At 43.7% G+C, this 21,076-nt stretch overlaps 1 protein-coding gene across 4 annotated transcripts in view; it reads left to right on the forward strand.

Moving 5' to 3' along the window:
- The window catches only part of ZCRB1 (zinc finger CCHC-type and RNA binding motif containing 1), an 81,711-nt gene that overhangs the window by 28,038 nt on the left and 32,597 nt on the right, over positions 1 to 21,076 (forward strand). For 3 of the 4 annotated variants that reach the window (XM_070946927.1, XM_070946926.1, XM_070946928.1), the window contains exons 2-4: positions 9,407 to 9,601; positions 13,042 to 13,137; positions 13,289 to 13,317. In XM_070946927.1, coding sequence (XP_070803028.1) covers positions 9,464 to 9,601; positions 13,042 to 13,137; positions 13,289 to 13,317 — 263 coding nt within the window. In that variant the 5' untranslated portion in view covers positions 9,407 to 9,463. The remainder of the gene's footprint in view (positions 1 to 9,406; positions 9,602 to 13,041; positions 13,138 to 13,288; positions 13,318 to 21,076) is intronic. The other variant, XM_070946929.1, reaches the window with a different exon arrangement.

Raw genomic sequence — 21,076 nt, forward strand, 5'->3', positions numbered from 1 at the left:
ATAATCAAAATCATCATTATAATACTTCTTAATCTTCCCATTTTTTCCAATATTCATCTCTTTTGTGCAATCCTTTATCCCAAATTTATAATTTTTCTCCATATCTTATTTCAACTTCTGACATATTAATTTTCTCCCATTATTTTTTATCCCAAATTTATCATTTTTCTCCATATCTTATTATTTCAATTTCTGCCATATTAATTTCCCCATTATTTTTTATCATTTTATATTCATATAACATCACTTTGCGCCTTCTCAATTACAGTTGTTCCAGTTGTTTACCATCTTTCTTCATTTCCGGAAGAGTCTCTCTATTCCTTTTTCTCATTCATTAACAATAATACATTCATCTTAATTTACTTTATTATCAAAATTGATAATATTATTAAATTACTTTTTTTCACTTTTCCAACTGCTGTGGTTTATCACCAACATATTGTATTTCTTCTTCTTTGCAAAAATGAACACTTTCATGTTTTCAACATTGTTATTTTCTATACAATTAGCATTTTAAATATTCATTTTAATTACATTGTTATCAAAATTAATAGTATTGTCAAATTACTTATTTTCATATTTCTACCTATTAGGATTTAATGGAAACAAATTCTATTCATTCATCTTGGTGGCGCAGCAGACTAAAGTGCTGTTAAATAGCACCAGCTGCCTGCAATTACTGCAAGTTCAAATCTCACCAGGCTCAAGATTGACTCAGCCTTCCATCCTTTCGAGGTAGGTAAAGTGAGGACCCGGATTGTGGGGGCAAAAAGCTGATTTTATATAAAAAAGAACACCGTTTAGGGGGAGCCGAAAGCCCTACTAAGCGGGTATATACAAAAATATAAAGGCTATTGCTTAACGCATTGTAAGCCACCCTGAGTCTCCGGAGAAGGGCAGCATATAAATCGAACCAATAAATAAATAAATAAAATCTTTATCATATAATCACTTATCATCAATTTCCACCATATCTTATTTTTTCAACTTCTGCCATGTTATTCGCACATATTTCTTTATCAATTCATTAATGCTTTCATCTAGCTAACATCGCAGTATAGCCTATACTTCTCTCTTGCCACTATTATAACAATTAAAATTTCATTCTAATTTAAAAAGCTTTAAAAACACTATTATTATTGTCTACTTTCCCATTCCCATTTATTAATCTATTTTATTTATATTTGCTAACGTTTACCTCATCATCTCATCTTTAACCATCATCTCAAAATCTTTTTAACATCTCCTTTTCTAATAGTTTTTTGCATGACCCTTTATCTCACTCTAATTTCTCAATTCTTTTTTTTTTCTTTTTATATGTGTTACATTTCTTCTGGCTTCTTTTATCTTTTTTTGTTGTGTTGTTTGAACTTCCCTTACTAAAGTTTTCTCTTGTCTCTTCCAGATATTCCCCTTTTTCCCTTTTGTCTCTTTCTTTTTTAGGGGGATTTTCCTCCTTTCCTCTCTGCTCTTTTAACATTCCCAAACATTTCTGTGAAATTTTCTGATTTCTATTTTTTAATACTTTCTCTTCAACATTATTAATTTCTTGTTTCTCATTTAAATTTTCCTCTTCCAACTCCTCTTCCTTTTCTTTTTCTGTATTTTTAAATGAATTCTCCATTTCTTTTTTGCCTATTAAAGATTCACGCATGCTTTTAAGCATCAAAAGTAACTCTTCATATATCTGCAACTCCATTTGATAACAATTTAATACCTTCCCAATTATTTCTCTATGAACTTAACCAGAATTTAAAGTCTATATAGTTTTCTTGTATTTCCGCTTCTTTTCTTCTTTCCTTCGATTATTCCTTTTATTCTTTAAAATTAAAATGTTCTTCTCAATTATTCATTATTATCCAAATTCAGCAACAGTCAAATCTCATTATGAGGCTATCTTCCAGAAGAGCAGGGGAAAAAATCAACCACCCAGATGTAAAACATAGTCACTCCTTAAATGTTCTCACTTACCCTAAATTTAAAGTCTATGTAATTTTCTTATATCTCCTCTTCTTTTCTTCTTAAAATATTCCCTTATTTTTCAAACAGCTGCTTCCTGTTTTGTCTATTTGAATACAGTATCACAGTACTTTTTCTTTTCTCCAGCCAATGGCACTCTCCGTTTCTACATGTTGCAAAATAGTATTTTAAATCCAGTTGTTTATCAAAATACTCAGTAATTTTTCAAAACCTCTTATAATTTGTTGCCTTTCTTCCAAAAATTGTTTATTCCCTTTTTAAAATATTTTGTTTTTCCCCAATTTTCCAAATGCAAGACTTCCTCTTAGATTCTTTGTGTTACAGTCCATGCTTTCTCTTTTTTCTGCGTTTGTGTTTTTTCTTCCCAAGGGAAGTTGCTAGTCCAAATTCAGGGATTCCTTTAAGACTTCAATTCCTGTTTTTCTTAGTTTAAATTGGCAGTTATCTCACCCAGTTCTGGCACTCCGTCCAAACGCCACTCCTGCTCAATTCTTCGGTCCGGTTGTCCCAGCTTCGAAGCAGCCACCATAAGATGGCTGCCGCCCCCGCTGACGCTTCGGGAGAGCTCTTTCTGTTCTAGTGAGGAAATTGCCAATTCCTTGCTGTCCGCGAAGCGCCTTTCTTCATCCCTATAAGACGGCTTTGGCTTGAAAGCCTCCCGGCAGTGGTTCGTCTAGCTGGATTTCGCGCGGCTCATCAGAGCCCACTATTTTCCAGTCCGTTCCCGCTACGACATCAACCGGAAGTCTTGCCACATGCTTTTCTGACCTCCTGATCAATGGCTTCTTTAAAGTAGTGCAGGAGGATGCAGTCTGGCCAATGGGGCAGGTTCCCTGCAACCCGCCTAAAGTCCCATACAAAGTCTTTTATGGGTCAGTTACCTTGCTTCATCACTTTTATTGTGGCTTCATTCTCATTGATTCGGTCAGGGTCTTCGAATCTGGCCCGGAGCAGTTCAACAAAGGCTTCAGCATGGTTTAGTTCAGCAGCTCCCTCATTGTGCAGCTGGGCTATCCAATCTGAAATGTCTCCTTCATTCATCCCCTCTGAAATCTGGATACTAAGTCACGATCAGTTTTGTATTGTTCTCCATACTGATCTAATGTGTTTCCCCAAAACTAAGACCCTGTCTTATATTTTTTTGAACCCCGAAATAAGGGCTTGGCCTTATTATCGGGGGGGGTGTCTTATTATTTTGGGGGTGCAGGAAACAGCGAGCGTGGCCACCTCATGGCTTCTGCTGTGTTGCGCTGTTGTGGCAGCGCAACACAGCCACTCGTCAACTGTTCGCTGGGCACTTGCCCGCTTCCCATCCATCCATCCATCCATCCATCCCCCTCGCCTGCAAACTCCCACCCCACTCCCACCTCTCTGCCGGGCAATCCCCAGGAGCCCCAAATGCCCAAAGCCTGCACCCGCACGGCTCCCTTTTCCACATCACCTGGCTCTTTATTGAGGGGGGTGGCATGTGGGGCGGGGGAGAAGCAAGACACGTCTTGCAGTCTCTTCTCCCCCCCCTCGCCAGGTGCCGGGGAGATGTGAGATGCACGTCTTACCTGCCTTGCAGCTCTGTTGCATGTCTTGCTGTTGTCTGCAGGCAAACACATAGGGTAAAACCAAACTTCTCGTGAGTTCGAGAAGTTTGATTGAACTTGCAAGGTTTTTTTACCCTACGTGTTTGCCTGCAGACAATGCGAGACACGCGACGGAGCTGCAAGGTAGGTAAGATGGCTCCACGCACCCCAATGGTAACAGCAGCCTCGCTTCTGCCCTTTCCTGCTGTCTCTTTGTCGAGGGGGATGGCAGGTAGGGCAGGGGAGAAGCGAGAGGCATGGAGTGAGACAGGGCTCGCTCTTCTTGCCATCTCTTCCTTCCCTCTCGCTGGGCATGGCAGGGCTTCCTGTCCCTCCCCAAATTGGATGCAATTTGGGGATGGCAGGTCTGGAGGGGTGGGGTCGGGGAGACACAAGACGCGCGTGTTACTTGCCTTGTAGCTCTGTCGCGTGTCTCGCCATTGTCTGCAGGCAAACATGTTGTAGGGTAAAATCAAACTTCTCGCGAGTTCGAGAAGTTTGATTGCACTCGCAAGATTTCTTTTACCCTACAACGTGTTTGCCTGCAGACAATGGCAAGACACGCGCTGGAGCTACAAGGCAGGTAAGACACATTTCACGTCTCCCCAGCCCCACCCCTCCCCACTTGCGATCCCCAATTGCATCCAATTGGGACAGGGACAGGAAGCCCTGCCATGCCCAGCGAGAGAGGGAGAAGAGACAGCAAGAAAACCAAGCCCTGTCTCGCTCCATGCCTCTCGCTTCTCCCCCACCCCCCTCGATAAAGAGCCGGGCACTGTGGAAAATGGATCCAGGCAGGCACAGGTTTTGGGCGCGTGGGGCTGCTGGGAGCCACCCGGCGGAGAGGCGGGAGCAGGGTGGGAGTTTGCAAGGGATACCTTCCCCTTTGTCTTCTCTCCCAAAAGCGCTCCTCGAGCGCAGCCACTTCTGCAGCAGGAGACTCGCACCTCACACTGGCCTTCTGAAGGGTACCATAGCAGCAGCTATCCACAATTTATTAACCCTTATTTCATCCTGACCCATGTGGCCCAGTACGGTCGGGACGAAATAAGGGTAAAAAAATTGTGGATAGCTACTGCTACAGTACCTTTCGGAAGGCCGCTGCAAGGCACATGGGGTGCAACGCTTGGCCTCCTGCTGCAAAAGTGGCCACAATCCATAGCAAAAATGGCCACGCGTGCTGGAGGGCTTATTTTCGGGGGAGGGCGTATATTTACACCCACCCCAAAAATGAGGCTTGGCCTTATTTTTGGGACATGTCCTATTTTCAGGGAAACAGGGTGTATGGGCCCAGACTCGGCTGAGGAAGTAAGCCAGTTTGATAGGCTTACCATCGAATGTGGCCCTAAAACAGGGTGGCGGTGACCTTGCTGGTGGAACGGTGACGGACGAGTAGGACAGAGACCTGCTGTTGAGCTCCAGTGGGTGGTGGGGCAAACACCGGCAGCTGAGCTGGAACCTGCGGTGGAGCTGCTGCTGGCTGCTGGATCAGGCCCCAGTGTTGTGTCGGGATCGTTGAAGGGTATTGGGTCCAGGGGGATCCCGGAAAAAGTGGAGCAGAGGGTGCTGGCATCCACTGGCACTGGACCCACCCTTGGCCTCGATAGAATCCCCAGCTTGGGGGGATATATTCCACAGGGGGTAGCATGAAGGCCGGTTGGTGAGGGGGTGCAGGTGGAGTCTGCTGTCTTCCCCCTGCTATGTGGGCCAGTTGCACAAATCAGTGGCACGGAAAGTTGCTGGTGGCGCCCTAGTTCCGCTGCCAAGTCCTGGATCAGGAATAGTGAACATAGGTTATGTTAAACTGCATCTCACTTGAGGAGCTTGGGACCGTGGAGCATAACTCCCCACTTCAAGCTGCTCAAAACGTTCTGGGAGACCAGTCAATGATTGGCTTCGAGATGGAGGCAACAGGTTCCAGTCCTGGGAGTTTCCGGACCCCAAAGCTGGCACATCCCTCCATTCTGGCTCGTTGGCTGTTGACTTCAGTGGGCTGGAAGCGGCACAATAGTCAGGCAGTCTTTCTTCCGGCCCCATCTCTGGAATTGGATCAGAGTGGCAACTTTTCCAGGAATCCGACTCCTTGGGCCACGTGCCTAGACTTTGTGTCATCTCTGCAGCTTCAAGGGCTCGCACCACTTCTTCAGAAGGACAATACCAGGTCTCAAGGAGTCCTTCGGTATTGATCCCCATGGCTCCCTCAATGATCTTCTCTCTCTCTTCCATCTTTGGAATACCTAAAATATTCTCACATGTGATCAAAAAGATGAATAATACTGGATCAAAACCAGAAAGTAGCTGAAAGATTAAAATGGTGCTGACACAATATGGAAAGTTATTATCTCTGTAAATTATCTGTGAAATTTCCCATACCCCCTCCCTCCAAAAAAACACAAAAGCAAAAGCTGGGATTTGACTTTTCCTTGCCTTCCTAGAAAGCTCAGATTCTTCCAAGGATTAAAGTTGATCAGGTAAATAGCAGGATTAAAGTGAAAGCCCTAATTCATTTTCCTCTTCTGACAAAAAAATAAATAAATCATGAAAGCTATTAACTCTGGCAAAGGGGGGGAACAAACAAATGAGGCTTAATACTTGAAAGCCCTCAACAAAAGAGTGACTTTTGCATGCTTAAAAGGCTTTTGCATTCAATGTCATTTTAAGCAAATTTTTTAAAAAATATTAGTATCTGTTCTCTCACTCAGAGGTGAAATCCACTTACCTTCGCTATAGGTTCGGAAACAGGAGCACGCTATGCACACGTGCCTCTCCTACGCATGCACAGAGCTTTCTGTGCATGCACAGAGGGTCAAAAACGGGACGGAATGACGTCCCAGCATCACAGGCGCTACCAGTTCACGCGAGCTGGATAGATCCGGCCGGATTTCACCGCTGCTCTCACTCCAATGTCCTTTGATGAAATCCTGAGAAAGGTTTTATCTGTTTTCTTATAGCTTCTTTGATCTCCAGCACTGTAGTCCAGGATATTTATATTTTGCATTTTTATGTGTTAAAAAAGATGGGATAAGGGGAAAGTCGTGCTACTTTTCCATTCTTTGTATTACAACTGTTAGAAGAAATCTAATAATGAAATTACTTCTAAAGTGGAAGAAAGTGTTTCACCTAGAGTCCATTTTCTGAAGATGAAAGCAATGGAAGGGAAAGTTATATATTTTTATAAGCTATTTGTGAAATTACAAAAGTGCTTGCCACTTCATTTAGATTCCACCCCTCCCTCCGGTCTGAAAATCAGAGATCCTGTCCTCAGCTATAATTGACAATGTTAATCTTTTCTCTCTTCAAAGCAATAAAAAAAAGTCATTTTTATATTTAATTAATGCAGAGGATCATTTATTGATAACTGGCTAATGAGGCTTTGATCACACTACAGCGGAAATGGGCATTAACATTGCAATTGAAGAGGATGCTTCATGCTTAGAGAATCCACTTTCTAATTGGTCCACTGTGAAATGAATTAAAGAAAAAGAATTTGAAAGGCAACAGACCACCAACATTCTAAGCTGTTTTGTCCTTAGTCTTGAGCCCCTCATCAACGGTGCAGTTAAAAACTGGAAACATTCAGCTTCTGTTAACAGACATGTTAGAGCAAGGACAAATGGCCAAGAGATGTTGAAAAGCACTAAACTTTCATCTGTTAAATTTTCACAGCAAAAGCCTGATCAAAACAAAATCCACCCAAATCAAATATGGTGTCAACTTTGGAAGCTATATTAACCCCGGAAGCTTCCACGTTGCCACCTTCTTGCACCTGGGAAAGTAGGAGGGAGTCTAGTAGAGGGTTTGTAGTTAGACATAATAGTATTCTTCCCTTCAATCAAGGTCATGGTGTTCCTGCATCTGGAGAACGAGTGGTTGCAGTGATGGCTGAAGTTGGGATGGGGGATGATTTAAATGGCTTTTTACTTTGGATTACTTTGAAATTAACATCAGATCTATGGACTTTGGAGATTTCTACTTTGTCCCAGATGATTTTAAGAAGAAAGAAGGAATATTTTGGACATTTGACAATGGAAATTAACAAGTTTAGCAAAAAAAATTAGGTGTGGTGCAGGAAAAAAAGACAGGAAGTCGATGCATCACACATGGAACAGACATTATAAAAGCATTGAAGAAACATACAGATTTTTTTTTAATTTGAATAGATGAACTTTGAAATGGAACATTTATGGACAGAGAGAAAAAGGAAGAAAAGGAGGAAATAAAGTAATAAATTTTAAATGTAACTAAACTGAAATGTAAAGATTAAAAGCCTAAAGGTATACATGTTTTTTGGATAAAAACAGAAAGGCTTCTGGAGTAATAAAAATAGAAAATAAGAGATGGCAATTAAAATAGAGGAGGATATATAGGTGGTTAAAATAATAAAGAAGAGTATATATTACTGTGAGACAACTTTAAGAAAAAATTACTGCTTCATGTAACATGTTTTAATTTTAATTTGCAAAAAAATGTTAGATTGATGATTGGATTGGATTAAGGTTTTATTGAACAAACTATCAGACACAGAGATATTAGCGACAAATTGTGATTTAATTTAATATATGATGGGAATGATGATTATTATGAAATATATTGAGAATTAATTTGAAAGACTGCGCTGGAAACTGACATAAAATAGATAATTATATGTTAAGGGGAAGTCAAAATAAGAGGGATGGATACCAATTAGATAAGAGTTTGAGACTCGGAAATATGTTGGAAACTAGTTAAAATGCTGGAAATCAGCCAAACACTTACAGGAGAGTTGGAGGAGACTATGCTGGAAATCAGCCAAACAAGAGTCGGAGCCCTGGAGGGGACTATGCTGGAAATCAGCCAAACATAATATGATGGAAATCAGCCAATAAAATGCTGGAAATCAGCCAAACAAACAGGAGGAGAGTTGGAGGAGAATATGTTGGAAATCAGCCAAACAATGGAGGGAGTGTAGGAGGAGACTATGCTGGAAATCAGCCAAACAAAATATGCTAGAAATCAGCCAATAACGGTGGTAGGCTTGGAGGAGATTATATTGAAATTAGCCAAAAATAGTTGGTGCTCTGGAAAAGAATATGCTGGGAATCAGCCAAACAGAATACGTTGGATAATAGCCAAATAATAGAAGGAGGTATGGTGTGATAAATCTGTGTAACATGAAAAGTGTAATAGATGATAAGTTGGATAAAATCAAAGATAAATTGATAAAGTTTAAGATATTAAGAATCGAGGAAAGGGTCAAGAGATTAAGAATTAGATGGAATTTTATCTTATAAAGTGTAATAAAATGGAATGGTATGGAATTTGAAATTAAGATTTGTGGTGATAAAATTGTAGGGTAAATAATTAGAATAAGAGGTTAGAATATTGTTAAAAAATTTTTTTGATGCTGATGGTAAAAGATATAAGGTGAAGAAGAAAAAATATAATTAAGTTTGATATATAGATATAAAAATGAGTAAAAGTTAATTTGAAATTAAAATTGTATTGATATAATGGATTTGCTTAGATGAAGATGTTAGAATTTATGTTAAAACTCGCTTTTTTATGTTTTGAATTTCCATTTGTAAAAGATGTAATGGGAAATTGTGAATGGAGCTTGTTAAAGAAATGTAAGCGTGGTAACCATCTATGGACCGGATCGAGACTCTGCTCTTGAAAGTTATATTTTATATTTAAGTTTGAAAAAAAATTAAAAAAAAATTACACAAAAAAAAGGAGCATTTTTCAGGCAAGCATTTCTATCCTCCCAAAACTTATATTTTGTACTTTAGCTTACATAGATAATATGCATGTTTGAAAATAATGTTATATTTATATGAACCATTTGAATAGATTACATTTTTCCCACTGTTTAGGTCAAGCTTGTTGGAATTACAATAGTCTAATCCTGAAGAAAATGAAAATATATTTGGATGTTCTATAAGAGTCATGGTGGCGCAGTGGTTACAGTGCAGTACCTCAGGCTACTTCTGCTGATCACCAGCTGCCAGCAGTTTGGCAGATTGAATCTCACCAGGCTCAAGGTTGACTCAACCTTCCATCCTTCGGAGGTTGGTAAAATGAGGACCCAGATTGTTGGGGGCAATATGCTGACTCTGTAAACTGCTTAGAGAGGGCTGTAAAGCAGTGTGAAGCAATATATAAGTCTAAGTGCTATTGCTATTGCTATTGCTATTGCTATTGCTATTTTTAAGATCTTGGCTTTTTTCCCTCCTTTACATTTTTTTCAATGGAACTACAAATGTCAGCTTCTGGTGCTGAAATTATATTTGGTTTTCTTTTTCTTTTATACTTATTTATTATATTTATATTTATTCTTTTATATTTATTAACAAACTCTTTCTATAGCTGTTATCATTAATAAATATTAAGAGACAAAGTTATTATCTCTGTAAATTATCTGTGAAATTTCCCATACCCACTCCCTCCAAAAATTAGGACTGTGGGCTGCAGAGTCAATAGATGGCAGGAAAGAGTTATATTTTATACATTTCTTTGCTGCCAAATGCAGATTTTTAACAGATTAACAAAGTTGGAAGGGACCTTGCAGGTGATCTAGTCCAACCCCCCCACCCTGCCCAAGCAGCAGACCCTACACCATTTCTGACAAATGGCAGTCCAATCTCTTCTTGAAAGCTTCCAGTGATGAAACTCCCACAACTTTTGAAGGCAAGCTGTTCCATTGGTTGATTGCTCTCACTGTCAGAAAATTTCTCCTTATTTCCAGGTTGAATCTCCTTAATCAGTTTCCATCCATTATTCTTTGTCTGGCCTTCAGGTGCTTTGGAAAGTAGGTTAACCCCCTCCTCTCTGTGGCAGCCCCTTACATTTTGGAACACTCCTATTATGTCTCCCCTGGTCCTTCTCTTCACTAGACTAGCCATGCCTAGTTTCTGCAACCATTCATTGTATGTTTTAGCCCAGTCCCCTAATCTTCTTGGTTGCTCTTTTTTGCACTCTTTCCAGAGTCTCAACATCCTTTTTATAGTGTGGTGACCAAAACTGGATGCCGTATTCTAGGTGTGGTCTTACTAAGGCTTTATAAAGTGGTATTAGTACCTCACTTGTTCTTGATTGTATCCCTCTGTTAATGCAATTTAAGATTGCATTGGCTTTTTTTTGGCTGCCGCCACACACTGTTAGCTCATATTTATTTGGTTTTCCACTAAGACTCCAAGATCCCTCTCACAGTTACTGCTATTAACCCTGGTTTCATCCAGTCTATATGTGTACTTTTGGTTTTTCTTGCCTAAGTGTAAGACTTTTCTTTACATTGAATTACATTTTGTTAGATAGTGCCCAATGTTCAAGTTTGTCAAGGTTCATCTGGATCTTGATCTAGGTGTTGGCTATTCCTTCCATCTTATATCATCTGCAAATTTGATAAGTTTCTCTTCTAAGATGGAACCTTGTGGTACTGCACTGCTTATTTCCCTACTCATTTCCCTACTCATTGAGTACGGTTGTCAGCCAGTTACAAATGCATCTGATGGTGATGCTATCTATCCCAGTTTTTCCTAGCTTACAAAAAAGTAGGTTGTGGTCTACTTCATCGAATGCCTTGCTGAAGTCTTAGTATATTAATATCCACAGTATTTCACTCGTCTAGCAACTTAGTCACTGTATTGAAGAATGAAATAAGATTGGTTGGCATGATCTGTTTTTAACAAACCTGTGCTGACTTTTAGCTATTACTTTACTTGTTATTAGATGTTGGCAGATCTGTTTTTTTATTATCTTTTCCAGTATCTTCCTGGGTATTGACGTTAGGCTGACCCAGTGGTGAAATCCTCTGCCAGTCGCCACTGGTTCGCAGCCTGCGCATATGCGCCAGAAGTGCGTTGTGTGCATGCATGCACAATGCATGTTCGATGCATGCTGCACGCATGCATGCACAGCCTGCACCAGACACACACTATGCGTGCATGCACAATCTGCACCAAATGCGCGCTTTTGGATTTCCTGCTTTTTTTTTTTTTTTTTTTTTTTACTTTTTAAAACATTTTTAACTACTGGTTCACGGGTAGTTGAACGATCATCTGAACTTTTTTTTTTTTTTAACTTTTAAAGCATTTTTTTACTACTGGCTCGGGCGAATCGGCCCGAGTCGGTAGCATTTCACCCCTGGGCTGACCGGTCTGTAGTTTCCTGGGTCTGTGTTTTTTTCCCTTTTTTGAAGATGGGAACCACATCAGCTCTTTTCCAGTCCTGTGGTAATTCCCCGGTGCTCCTCAGGCTTAATTTGTTGCCTTCACTTCCCTCGTTTGCTGCTCTGGCCTTTTGTTGTTTTCTCTGCCAGCTCCCTTCTATCCTTTGGTGCTCTGGTCTTTTCAGCCTCATCCCTGCTCTGGTCAGCTCTCTTGGCCTGCCCTGCAGCTTTCCGGACAGCTCAGCTCTGCTGACCGGTTTGCTCCAGTCAGCTCCACTGTCGCTTTCCCCGTTGTTCTCAGACTCTGCTCACGTGCTGCCCCGTGGTGCTGCTGGTTCTCTCTTTCCTCCCTTGTTGCCACTGCTTTTTGCTCTGGAGCCACGTAGCTCCCATTTGCCATCAGCAAACAGGACTGCCTGGATGGTCCCCAGCAAGCTTGTCTCTTCTCTTTCCTTCCTCCCTGCTCTGCTCGCTCACTGGCTCACCTTTTTGTTGTCTGCCGGTCATTGCCCTGCCCTCGATCGGCTGGCCTCTTTGCCCCACAGCTGTTTTTTCTCCCTGCTTCGCAGGTGGCTCTACTCGCTCACCAGCTCGCCTCGTTGTTCTCCACCAGTTGGCTTTGCTGCCTGCAGTCAGTTTGTCTCTCTACTCATCTCACTTTGATGGGCCTCTGGTCTCTTGGGTAGGCCTCTAGGGTGGAGTTGGGCTTCTGTCCCTTTTAATTTTTCCAATCTTCCTCTCCTTCTTTCTCTAGTCTTTTTTCTTTTTCTATGACTTATCGTTCCACCTCTCCTCCTACCGTTTTATTTTATTTTAGTAGCAACTTTTCTGCCGGTGATGTGACTATGCTTCCTCTGTTGTCACCATCTTGAATTGGTAAGTGACGTTCAATGATCTGAAAAGCGGTCCCTGCACTTCTAGGAATACACTAGAAAGAAGATGATTCAATAGTTTGCAGAGTCCATTGAGTCTCCTTTGTTTGGTGTTGGCATAATTGATCTCTTCCATCCTGTTGGCCGCTGTTTCCAGATATGCTGGTATATTGCAGAATTAATTAAACTAGAATTCTCAGCTCAAAATCTATGTGAATAGGATTATTATTTCTTTGCATAAATTGAAAGGAATGTAGAAAATAGGAAGGAAATTTGTTCCCCAAAGATAAACATTGGGAAAAGTAACAAAGTGGCACATAACCTAACCATCTTTTTTCTGCGATGATAGTTGTTTTCATTGTTAAACACTATTTGTTCAGGGTAAGTAAGATTGTTGTGAAATTACCCTGTATATTTTAAATAAGTTTGACGCTTCCTTTTCACTTGACATTTTCTTTTTTGTTTCTAGAAAAAAAAAAAAATGAGTGGAGGATTAGCACCAAGCAAAAGCACAGTTTATGTATCTAATTTGCCCTTTTCATTGACAAACAATGACTTGTACAGAGTAAGTATACTTTAAAATTAAACATTAGAATTGAATCTATCTTTGTGTGAATAATCATAGAACATTTATATTTACTTCTATGTTTTGTGAAGTATTTACTTTCTTATTTTTATATCTAACCTAAATAACTATATTTTTTCTGTCTTTTCAGATTTTTTCAAAATATGGGAAAGTAGTTAAGTAAGTATAAATATCGAATTGTATATAGCTTATTCTTTAATGTTGTGTCTAATAATAACAACACTCTTGATTTAACAAGATCTTTTCACATGTGTAATTTTTGTAATAGGATACTAAGCCAGGTGCTTATTTGTAATGTTACAGCCACACTTGGTAAGAACTTTCTATAAAAATATTCTATTCATAGGTTGTGCTTTTCTAGGGGAGGGGATTCTTCAAAAGTACTTATTTACCATTTCTGTGTTATGGTATTTATATTACATTTAGGGGTTATGTTGTAAAATATATATATATATATCCAGATGCAGGTGGACAGGCAGATAACTAGTCAAACGAACAAACAGGCACCCTACTACGCAGCAACAAAATTATTGGCTCACAAGAAATCAAACCACGTCTCAGTAACAACAGCCAGCCACTCAAACTATCAAACAAGCCAAAACCAGATCATCACTCAGAAGCACCCACATAAACAACTCTAATCCTAATCTGCATCACACAGATGGTAATTACAGTATATCACAGAAGTGAGTACATCCCTTCACATTTTGTAAATATTTAAGTATGTCTTTTCATGTGACAACACTGAAGAAATGACACTAAGTTACAATGTAAAGTAGTGAGTATACAGCTTGTATAACAATGTAAATGTGCTGTCCCCTCAAAATAGCACAACACACAGCCATTAATGTCTAAACTCCTGGGAACAAAAGTGAGTACACCCCTGAGTGATAAATGTCCAAATGGGGCCCAAAATGTCAATATTTTGTGTGGCCACCATTATTTTCCAGCACTACCTTAACCCTCTTGGGCATAGAATTCACCAGAGCTTCACAGGTTGCTACTGGAGTCCTCTTCCACTCCTCCATGATGATGTCACAGAGCTGGTGGATGTTAGAGACCTTGCGCACCTCCACCTTCCGTTTCAGGATGCCCCACAGATGTTCAATAGGGTTTAGGTCTGAAGACATGCTTGGCCAGTCCATCAGCTTTTCGGTTGCGTTGCTTAGTCAATTCATGTCTGGGATTTCCTCGCCTGCTTGTCAGGGACTGAGCGTCATATTTCTTTAAATTTGCATAGGTCACACCTCCTTTGCCTTCTAGATCCCCAGTTGTTTTCGCTCAGTCTTCTTGTAGGGACCTGTTTTAAACTGCTCTGGCAGTTAGTTAGATAGGTGTTAGAGAGGCTTTAGGTTTTATTATTTTCTCTCTTCTCCTAACTAGTGGGAGCTGAAGAGTGCAGATTCCGGCTGCCATTGCAGCTGGAGCTGCTTTACGTTGCTCGTGGTGGGTGAGTGACTTTGGGGCTCCAGGTCACCCCCTCCACCTCGCTTTTCAGCAGCTGGAGGAGTTTATCCCGGCTGGGATACTCTGGAAGGCGCAGAGCTGCTGATTTGGCTGCCGGCGAGCCACGGGTCACCCGATATGCCGGATTAACCAAGGCCGCCATTTTAGGCTCCCGTTAGAGTAGGGCGTCACTGCCCGGGGCTCCGAGGCAAACTCTGAGGAGATTCTTCACTGATTGGCGCTTGAAGAGCATTTTGCTCTAGCGCATTGCCAGCCTTGGGACTGACCCACACTGAAGACCCCAGTTGGTGGAAATGACTGGCAGCAGAGGAGTGCAAGAAGCAGGTGGATTGCTTCGCGCCAAATTGCTGACAGGTTTGACGGTCCCAGCGGCGGGAGGACATTGTTTCCTTCTCCACAGCTAATTTCAGTCTGTACAGAGGGCAGCGATAGGAGGGCTTAGCCCACGCTTTGAATAGTCGGCTGCTGGGGTCGCTGGAGTGGAAGGAGACTTATTCAAGAGTTCCCAGCACAGCAGCCAGAGAGCTAGGAGAGCTTTGCTCTAATGCCATTTTGTATCTTTCTGGGAAGGAGTTGACAGTTAATTTAGGCGCCAACTCTGCTATTGCTTCAGAGATGCAGGCCTTGAAGTGACTTTTAAAATGGCTGACCCAGAGTTCTCCTCAGACATGGAACAGCCCCCGACTCCTCCCAGAGCTAAGAAGACCTCTAAATCTAGGTCTAAGAGCTCTTCTTCCTCTTCCAGTAGGAGGGAGCCTGACCAAGGAGCTCCTAGATCATCCATTGAGGAAAGGGATGCCCAGAGACGGCATAATGCCCTGAAAAGACAGTTTGAACGGGCCAAGAAGCAGGTCCAACCTATTCCTGAACCACCACCTTCTCAATTTGGAGGAGGAGATGTTGTTACTCAGTCTGTAGTGGCCAAGCCTCCTTCTGTTACAGCCTTAGAGCTTCAGGGGTGTCAGGAGAAAGACCCAGTACCTGCCCTGGAGTCCCTTGGGGAAGCACAAGCACGGCAGCCAGGAGCCAGAATGGCACCAGAGGCCACTTATACCCCGACCGCAGCGGGGCTCCGTGCAGGGGTGGAGCAAGGACAAAGCCAGTCCTTTGATTTTCAGATTTTACTGACAAATGCATTAGCACAGGCTTTGGCAGCAGGCCTTAATCCGCATGGCCATATGCAACCACCCTTGATGGGTTGTCAGCCTCAACCCTCCATTCAATCGAGGCATCATCCTTTAACTATCACCCAGCAAGAATCAGTCTGCAGCGAAGATTCATGGCAGGAGGAAGGAGACCAAGGGGACCAGGAATTTTCGGAAGATGACAGAGCACTGCCAGATAAGCCGACCTTCGCAACCCTTTTCCGTCCATCTGTGTTCAAGACATTGTTACGCAAGGCAAAATTAGCAAGTAACATGGGGTCGGTAGAGAGTTCAGGCGATCAATAGAGGGCTCGCAGACGTCTCAGAACAAATTCTTTGCAGTTCCCGCCCCTGACCATGATTTTATTTCGTACCCAGAATTATTTTCCGAAGTCATTAAGAGGCAGTGGGATCACCCCGGGGCCTTTTCTGCTCCCACGGGTCATGACAAAAGGACTTATTGTGTAGACCCAGTAATAGACAGGCTGTTAGCTTTTCCCATGGTAGATCCACCTGTGGTGAGTTTAACTTCCTCTACTGTTTTGTCTAGTGATGCTGCGGAAGTGTTAAGAACTGAGGATAGACAAGCGGAGGTTTCCTTTAGGAATACACACCAAGCAGCTGCTTGGGCAGTGAAAGCAGCGACCTCTGCTTCCTTTTTTAATCACGCTAATTTGATCTGGTTGAAACAATTGTGTGATCGTCTTCCTCCAGACGATTTACGCCTCCAGCAGGATATCAATAAATGGTTGCTCCTGCCGAGTATTCGGCAGATGCATCTCTAGATACCGCAAAATTCACGGTAAGGGCTATGGCTTCTAATGTAACATCTAGGAGGCTCCTCTGGTTACGCCCTTGGCGTGCAGATTTAAAATCAAAATGGAAATTGGCCTCCGCCCCCTATAAGGGAGTGGACCTGTTTGGAGCAGCATTGGAACCTATACTTGTAGAGGGTAAGGATAAACGGAAAGTGCTTCCGGTGTCCTATCGGAGACCAGACCGCAGGTTCACACCGTACCCTCAGAGACAGCCTTTTCGCCAGGACTCAGGACCCAGTGGGTCCTACTTTTCTAGGACTTACCCCCAGGGGTTTGACAGAAATTCAGATAGGCAGTCCTTTCAGGACAGAGGTAGATACCACTCTGCCCCAAAGAGACCCTATAGAGGAGCAGGATCCGGAGCAGGATCCAGACCAGTTAGGTGAGGCAAGTGACTTGCAATCCCCTCTTCCCATTGGTGGACGTCTCAGTCACTTCATCCATCAGTGGGAAACAACCACGTCCGAAGATTGGATACTTTGGACGGTGAGGCTGGGTCTCACCTTAGAATTCAGGGCCACACCTCCCGACCGCTTCCTGACTTGCCCAATGGCCAGACAGCCGGAGAATCGTCAGCAACTGTCCAAGGAAATTCAGCATTTGTTGGAAATAGGTGCAATAGAGACAGTTCCAGCAGGACAGGAAGGGTCTGGGGTTTATTCGATTCTGTTTTTGGTCGCCAAATCTTTGAGGGGCTGGAGAGGCATCTTGAACCTAAAGTTCATCAACAAATTCATTCTGTGCAAGAGATTCAAGATGCATTCTCTCCGGTAAATATTGGCCTGTGTGAGACAGGGAGATGTCATGACATCCCTGGATTTGCAGGAAGCATATCTCCACGTCCCCATACATCCGCAACACCACAGATTTCTGAGATTTGCCTTTGCCGGTAAGCATTATCAATATCGGGCCATGCCGTTCAGCCTGTCATCGGCCCCACGTACCTTCACAAAGTTGCTAGCAGCGGTGGCGGCTTCGATTCGTCTCGTCCCGATTCGACTGTTGTGTTACCTGGACGATATATTGCTTCTGTCTCCCTCACATCAGCAGGCCTTACGAGATCTACAGACTGTATGCCGCATTCTCGATCTTCACAGTTTCTCCATCAACCAGAAGAAGAGTCACCTGCAGCCCATGACGTGCATTACTCATCTCGGGGCTGTGATCGATTCCATACAAGGCCAGGTCTTTCTGTTGCCAGAAAGGCAACAGGACATCAGGGCTCTGGTGGACCATGTTTTAGCAAAGAGGCAGGTAACGTTGCACACCTTATTGCAACTGCTCGGCAAATTTATTTCCTGTATTGCAATAGTGCCCTGGGCACACAGACATGCCCGCCAGTACAGTGGTTCCTGCTACCAGCGCAGAGAGCCAGCCGCAGTGCATCGAATGCCAAGGGGAGGTTACCGGACAAGGTACATGTTTCCCTTCGATGGTGGGTGTCTGGGGCCATACAGAAGGGGTGCCTTTTCCAAGAGCCCACTCGGTTAGTGGTAACATCAGACGCGAGCCTGACTGGCTGGGGCGCTCATCTGGGAGCCCAGGTGGTCCAGAGACAATGATCACAGGTGGAGGCCAAGTTCAGTATCAATTGGCTGGAGCTGAGGGCTGTCCATCTCGCCCTCCGTCATTTCCAGGACATTCTATTACGTCAACATGTTCTGGTCTTAACGGACAATGTGACCACAAAGGCCCATATAAATTGAGAGGGGGGCACTCAATCCCGGTCCCTGTTGAAGGAGATGGACAATCTGTTCAGCTGGGCAGAGAACCACTTACTATCTGTTCGAGCAGAGCACATTTTGGGAGCTTCAAACGTTCGGGCCGACTGGCTGAGCCAGACACAGCTGGACCCATCAGAGTGGATGCTCCATCCGGACCTGTTCCGGGAACTGGTGAAGAAGTTCGGCCAGCCGTCTGTCGACCTGTTTGCCTGTCCGGACACAACTCCCGAAATTCAGTTTCACGTTTTCTGAGCCCGGGGGCAATGGACTACAACGCTGTCTTGCCTATGGCCTGTTACACGCTTTTCCCCCAATCCCTCTCCTGCCGAGAGTAATTCGGAGACTGGTGTCCGAGAGGGCAGAGATGTTACTGGTTGTGCCTCATTGGCCAAGATGCCCATGGTTCGCTGATCTGGTGGGCCTTTCTGTGTCACAGCTCTGGCGAATTCCTCAGGGGAGGATCTCTCTCAGCCAGGGGGCCGTATTACACCCAGACCTCCAGTGGCTGCAATTAACCGTGTGGCATTTGAGAGGATCCTCCTGAGGAAAGACAATTTGTCAAGGAAGGTGATTCGCACCATCCAGGCTGCCAGGCGGCCTTCCACCACAAGAATCTATGAGGCATCGTGGAGAATATTTTGTTTTTGGTGTTCGCATAACCATGTGGATCCTACTTCAGCTTCTGTGCCTGACGTTTTAAATTTTTTGCAGGAGGGCCTAGACAAGGGACTGGCTCCAGCAACCCTGAGGCGGCAGGTGGCAGCCTTGTCGACCGTTTTGTCCCAGGACGGTTCCCACTCTTTGACTCAGGACCCAAGGATTTGGGGGGTTTTGCGGGGGGCCACTAATATCAGGCCTCCAGTGGTCCACAGATTTCCCACATGGGATTTGACATTAGTCCTGCAGGTCCTTACGGCTTCCCCATTCGAACCTCTGGCATCAGTTAGTCTTAGACTTCTATCATTTAAAGTGGCCTTTCTTCTGGCAGTTACATCAGCCAGGAGAGTTTCTGAACTGGCTGCCTTGTCGGTCAGGAAGGATTTGTGTATTTTCAGGCCCAACACGGTTGTTCTTAGGCTTGACCCCTCATTCATGCCAAAAGTGAATTCCAGCTTCCATCATGCCCAGGAGATTGTTTTACTGGACTTTTGTCCCTCCCACAGGCATCAGAGGTGCAATGGCACATGTTGGATGTTACGAGGGCACTATTGCGCTACATAGCTGGAACAGCCTCCTTTCGTAGAACAGAGGCTCTCTTAGTGTCTTTTAACCTTGCCTCAATGGGACAGAAGGTTTCTTCTAGCACTGTCACACGTTGGATTAAGGCTTGCATATCATTAGCCTATAGTTCCAAAGGCAGACCAGTCCATGGTAGGGTGTGGGCTCACTCTACGAGAAGTGCGGCTACTTTGGCAGCCTGAGCTACGCAGGCATCAGTCCTGGACATTTGCAGAGCTGCCACTTGGACAACGTTGACTACGTTCGTCAGACATTATAAATTAGACAGTTATGCATCAGCCGAAGCTTCCTTTGGGCATAGAGTCTTGTAGCGAGTCCATTCAGATGCAGACATGGGGTGCAGTCAGCCTCCCTCCCCATAAAGTGTGTTGCTTGGGTATATCCCAGACATGAATTGACTAAGCAGCGCAACAGAAAATGGATGTTGGCTTACCTGAACGTCCTTTTTCATTGCGTTGCGTCTCAATTCATCCCGCCCTTCTGGCTGACTGAGCTTGGGGGCCGGGGAGTGTTTTTCTCTTTCTTATGCATAGGTCACATTGGAGGAAGAAGCTTTTGCGGAACAACTGGGGATCTAGGAGGCAAAGGAGGCGTGACCTATGCAAATTTAAAGAAATATGACGCTCAGTCTGACAAGCAGGTGAGGAAATCCCAGACATGAATTGAGATGCAGCGGAACAAAAAAGGACGTTCAGGTAAGCCAACGTCCATTCACCCTCAGCTTCTTTAGCAAAGCAGTGGTCATTTTGGAGGTGTGCTTGGGGTCATTATCATGTTGGAATAGTGCTCTGCGGCCCAGTTTCTGAAGGGAGGGCATCATGCTCTGCTTCAGTATGTCACATTACATGTTGGCTTTCATGGGTCCCTCAATGAACTGTAGCTCCCCAGTGCTGGCAGCACTCATGCAGCCTTAGACCATGACATTCCCACCACCATGCTTGACTGTAGGTAAGACACACTTCTCTTTGTACTCCTCACCTGGTTGCCACCACACATGCTTGACACCATCTGAACCAAATAAGTTTATCTTGGTCTCATCGGACCACAGGACATGGTTCCAGAAATTCATGTCCTTAGTCTACTTGTCTGCAGCAAAATGTTTGCGGGCTTTCTTGTGCATCATCTTTAGAAGAGTCTTCCTACTGGGATGACAGCCTCTCTGGTCACTCCTCCCTTGTCTAGTGCTTCCCCAGTTCAGCGAAAGTCAATCGATGCATAGACTTGTGTCCTGTAAAAGAGGAGCCCCTCCCAGACTGTGGACCAGACCTTAGTAAGGGTGGGGTTGGATGCTCTATTCCAGCTCTACTAGAAATGGCGTTCAGGTAGGACCAACACCCATTTTCCCTAGAGCTGGATCGAGAGCATCCAGAGTGGGACATACTAAAGCCGGCCTGTCCCTTTAATGGGTGGGTAGTGTCTGGTCTCAAGTCCACCTGGCATTATGGACCCTCTGGAGGACTCTTCTCCCAAAAGCCGCTTCCGCTGAAGCTTAGGTGTCCAACTTATAATGCCGAATGAATGATGA

This window comes from Pituophis catenifer, unplaced genomic scaffold (genome assembly GCF_029215685.1).
Source record: "Pituophis catenifer annectens isolate HBS135680 unplaced genomic scaffold, rPitCat1.0.hap2 SCAF_7, whole genome shotgun sequence".
NCBI lineage: Eukaryota > Metazoa > Chordata > Lepidosauria > Squamata > Colubridae > Pituophis > Pituophis catenifer.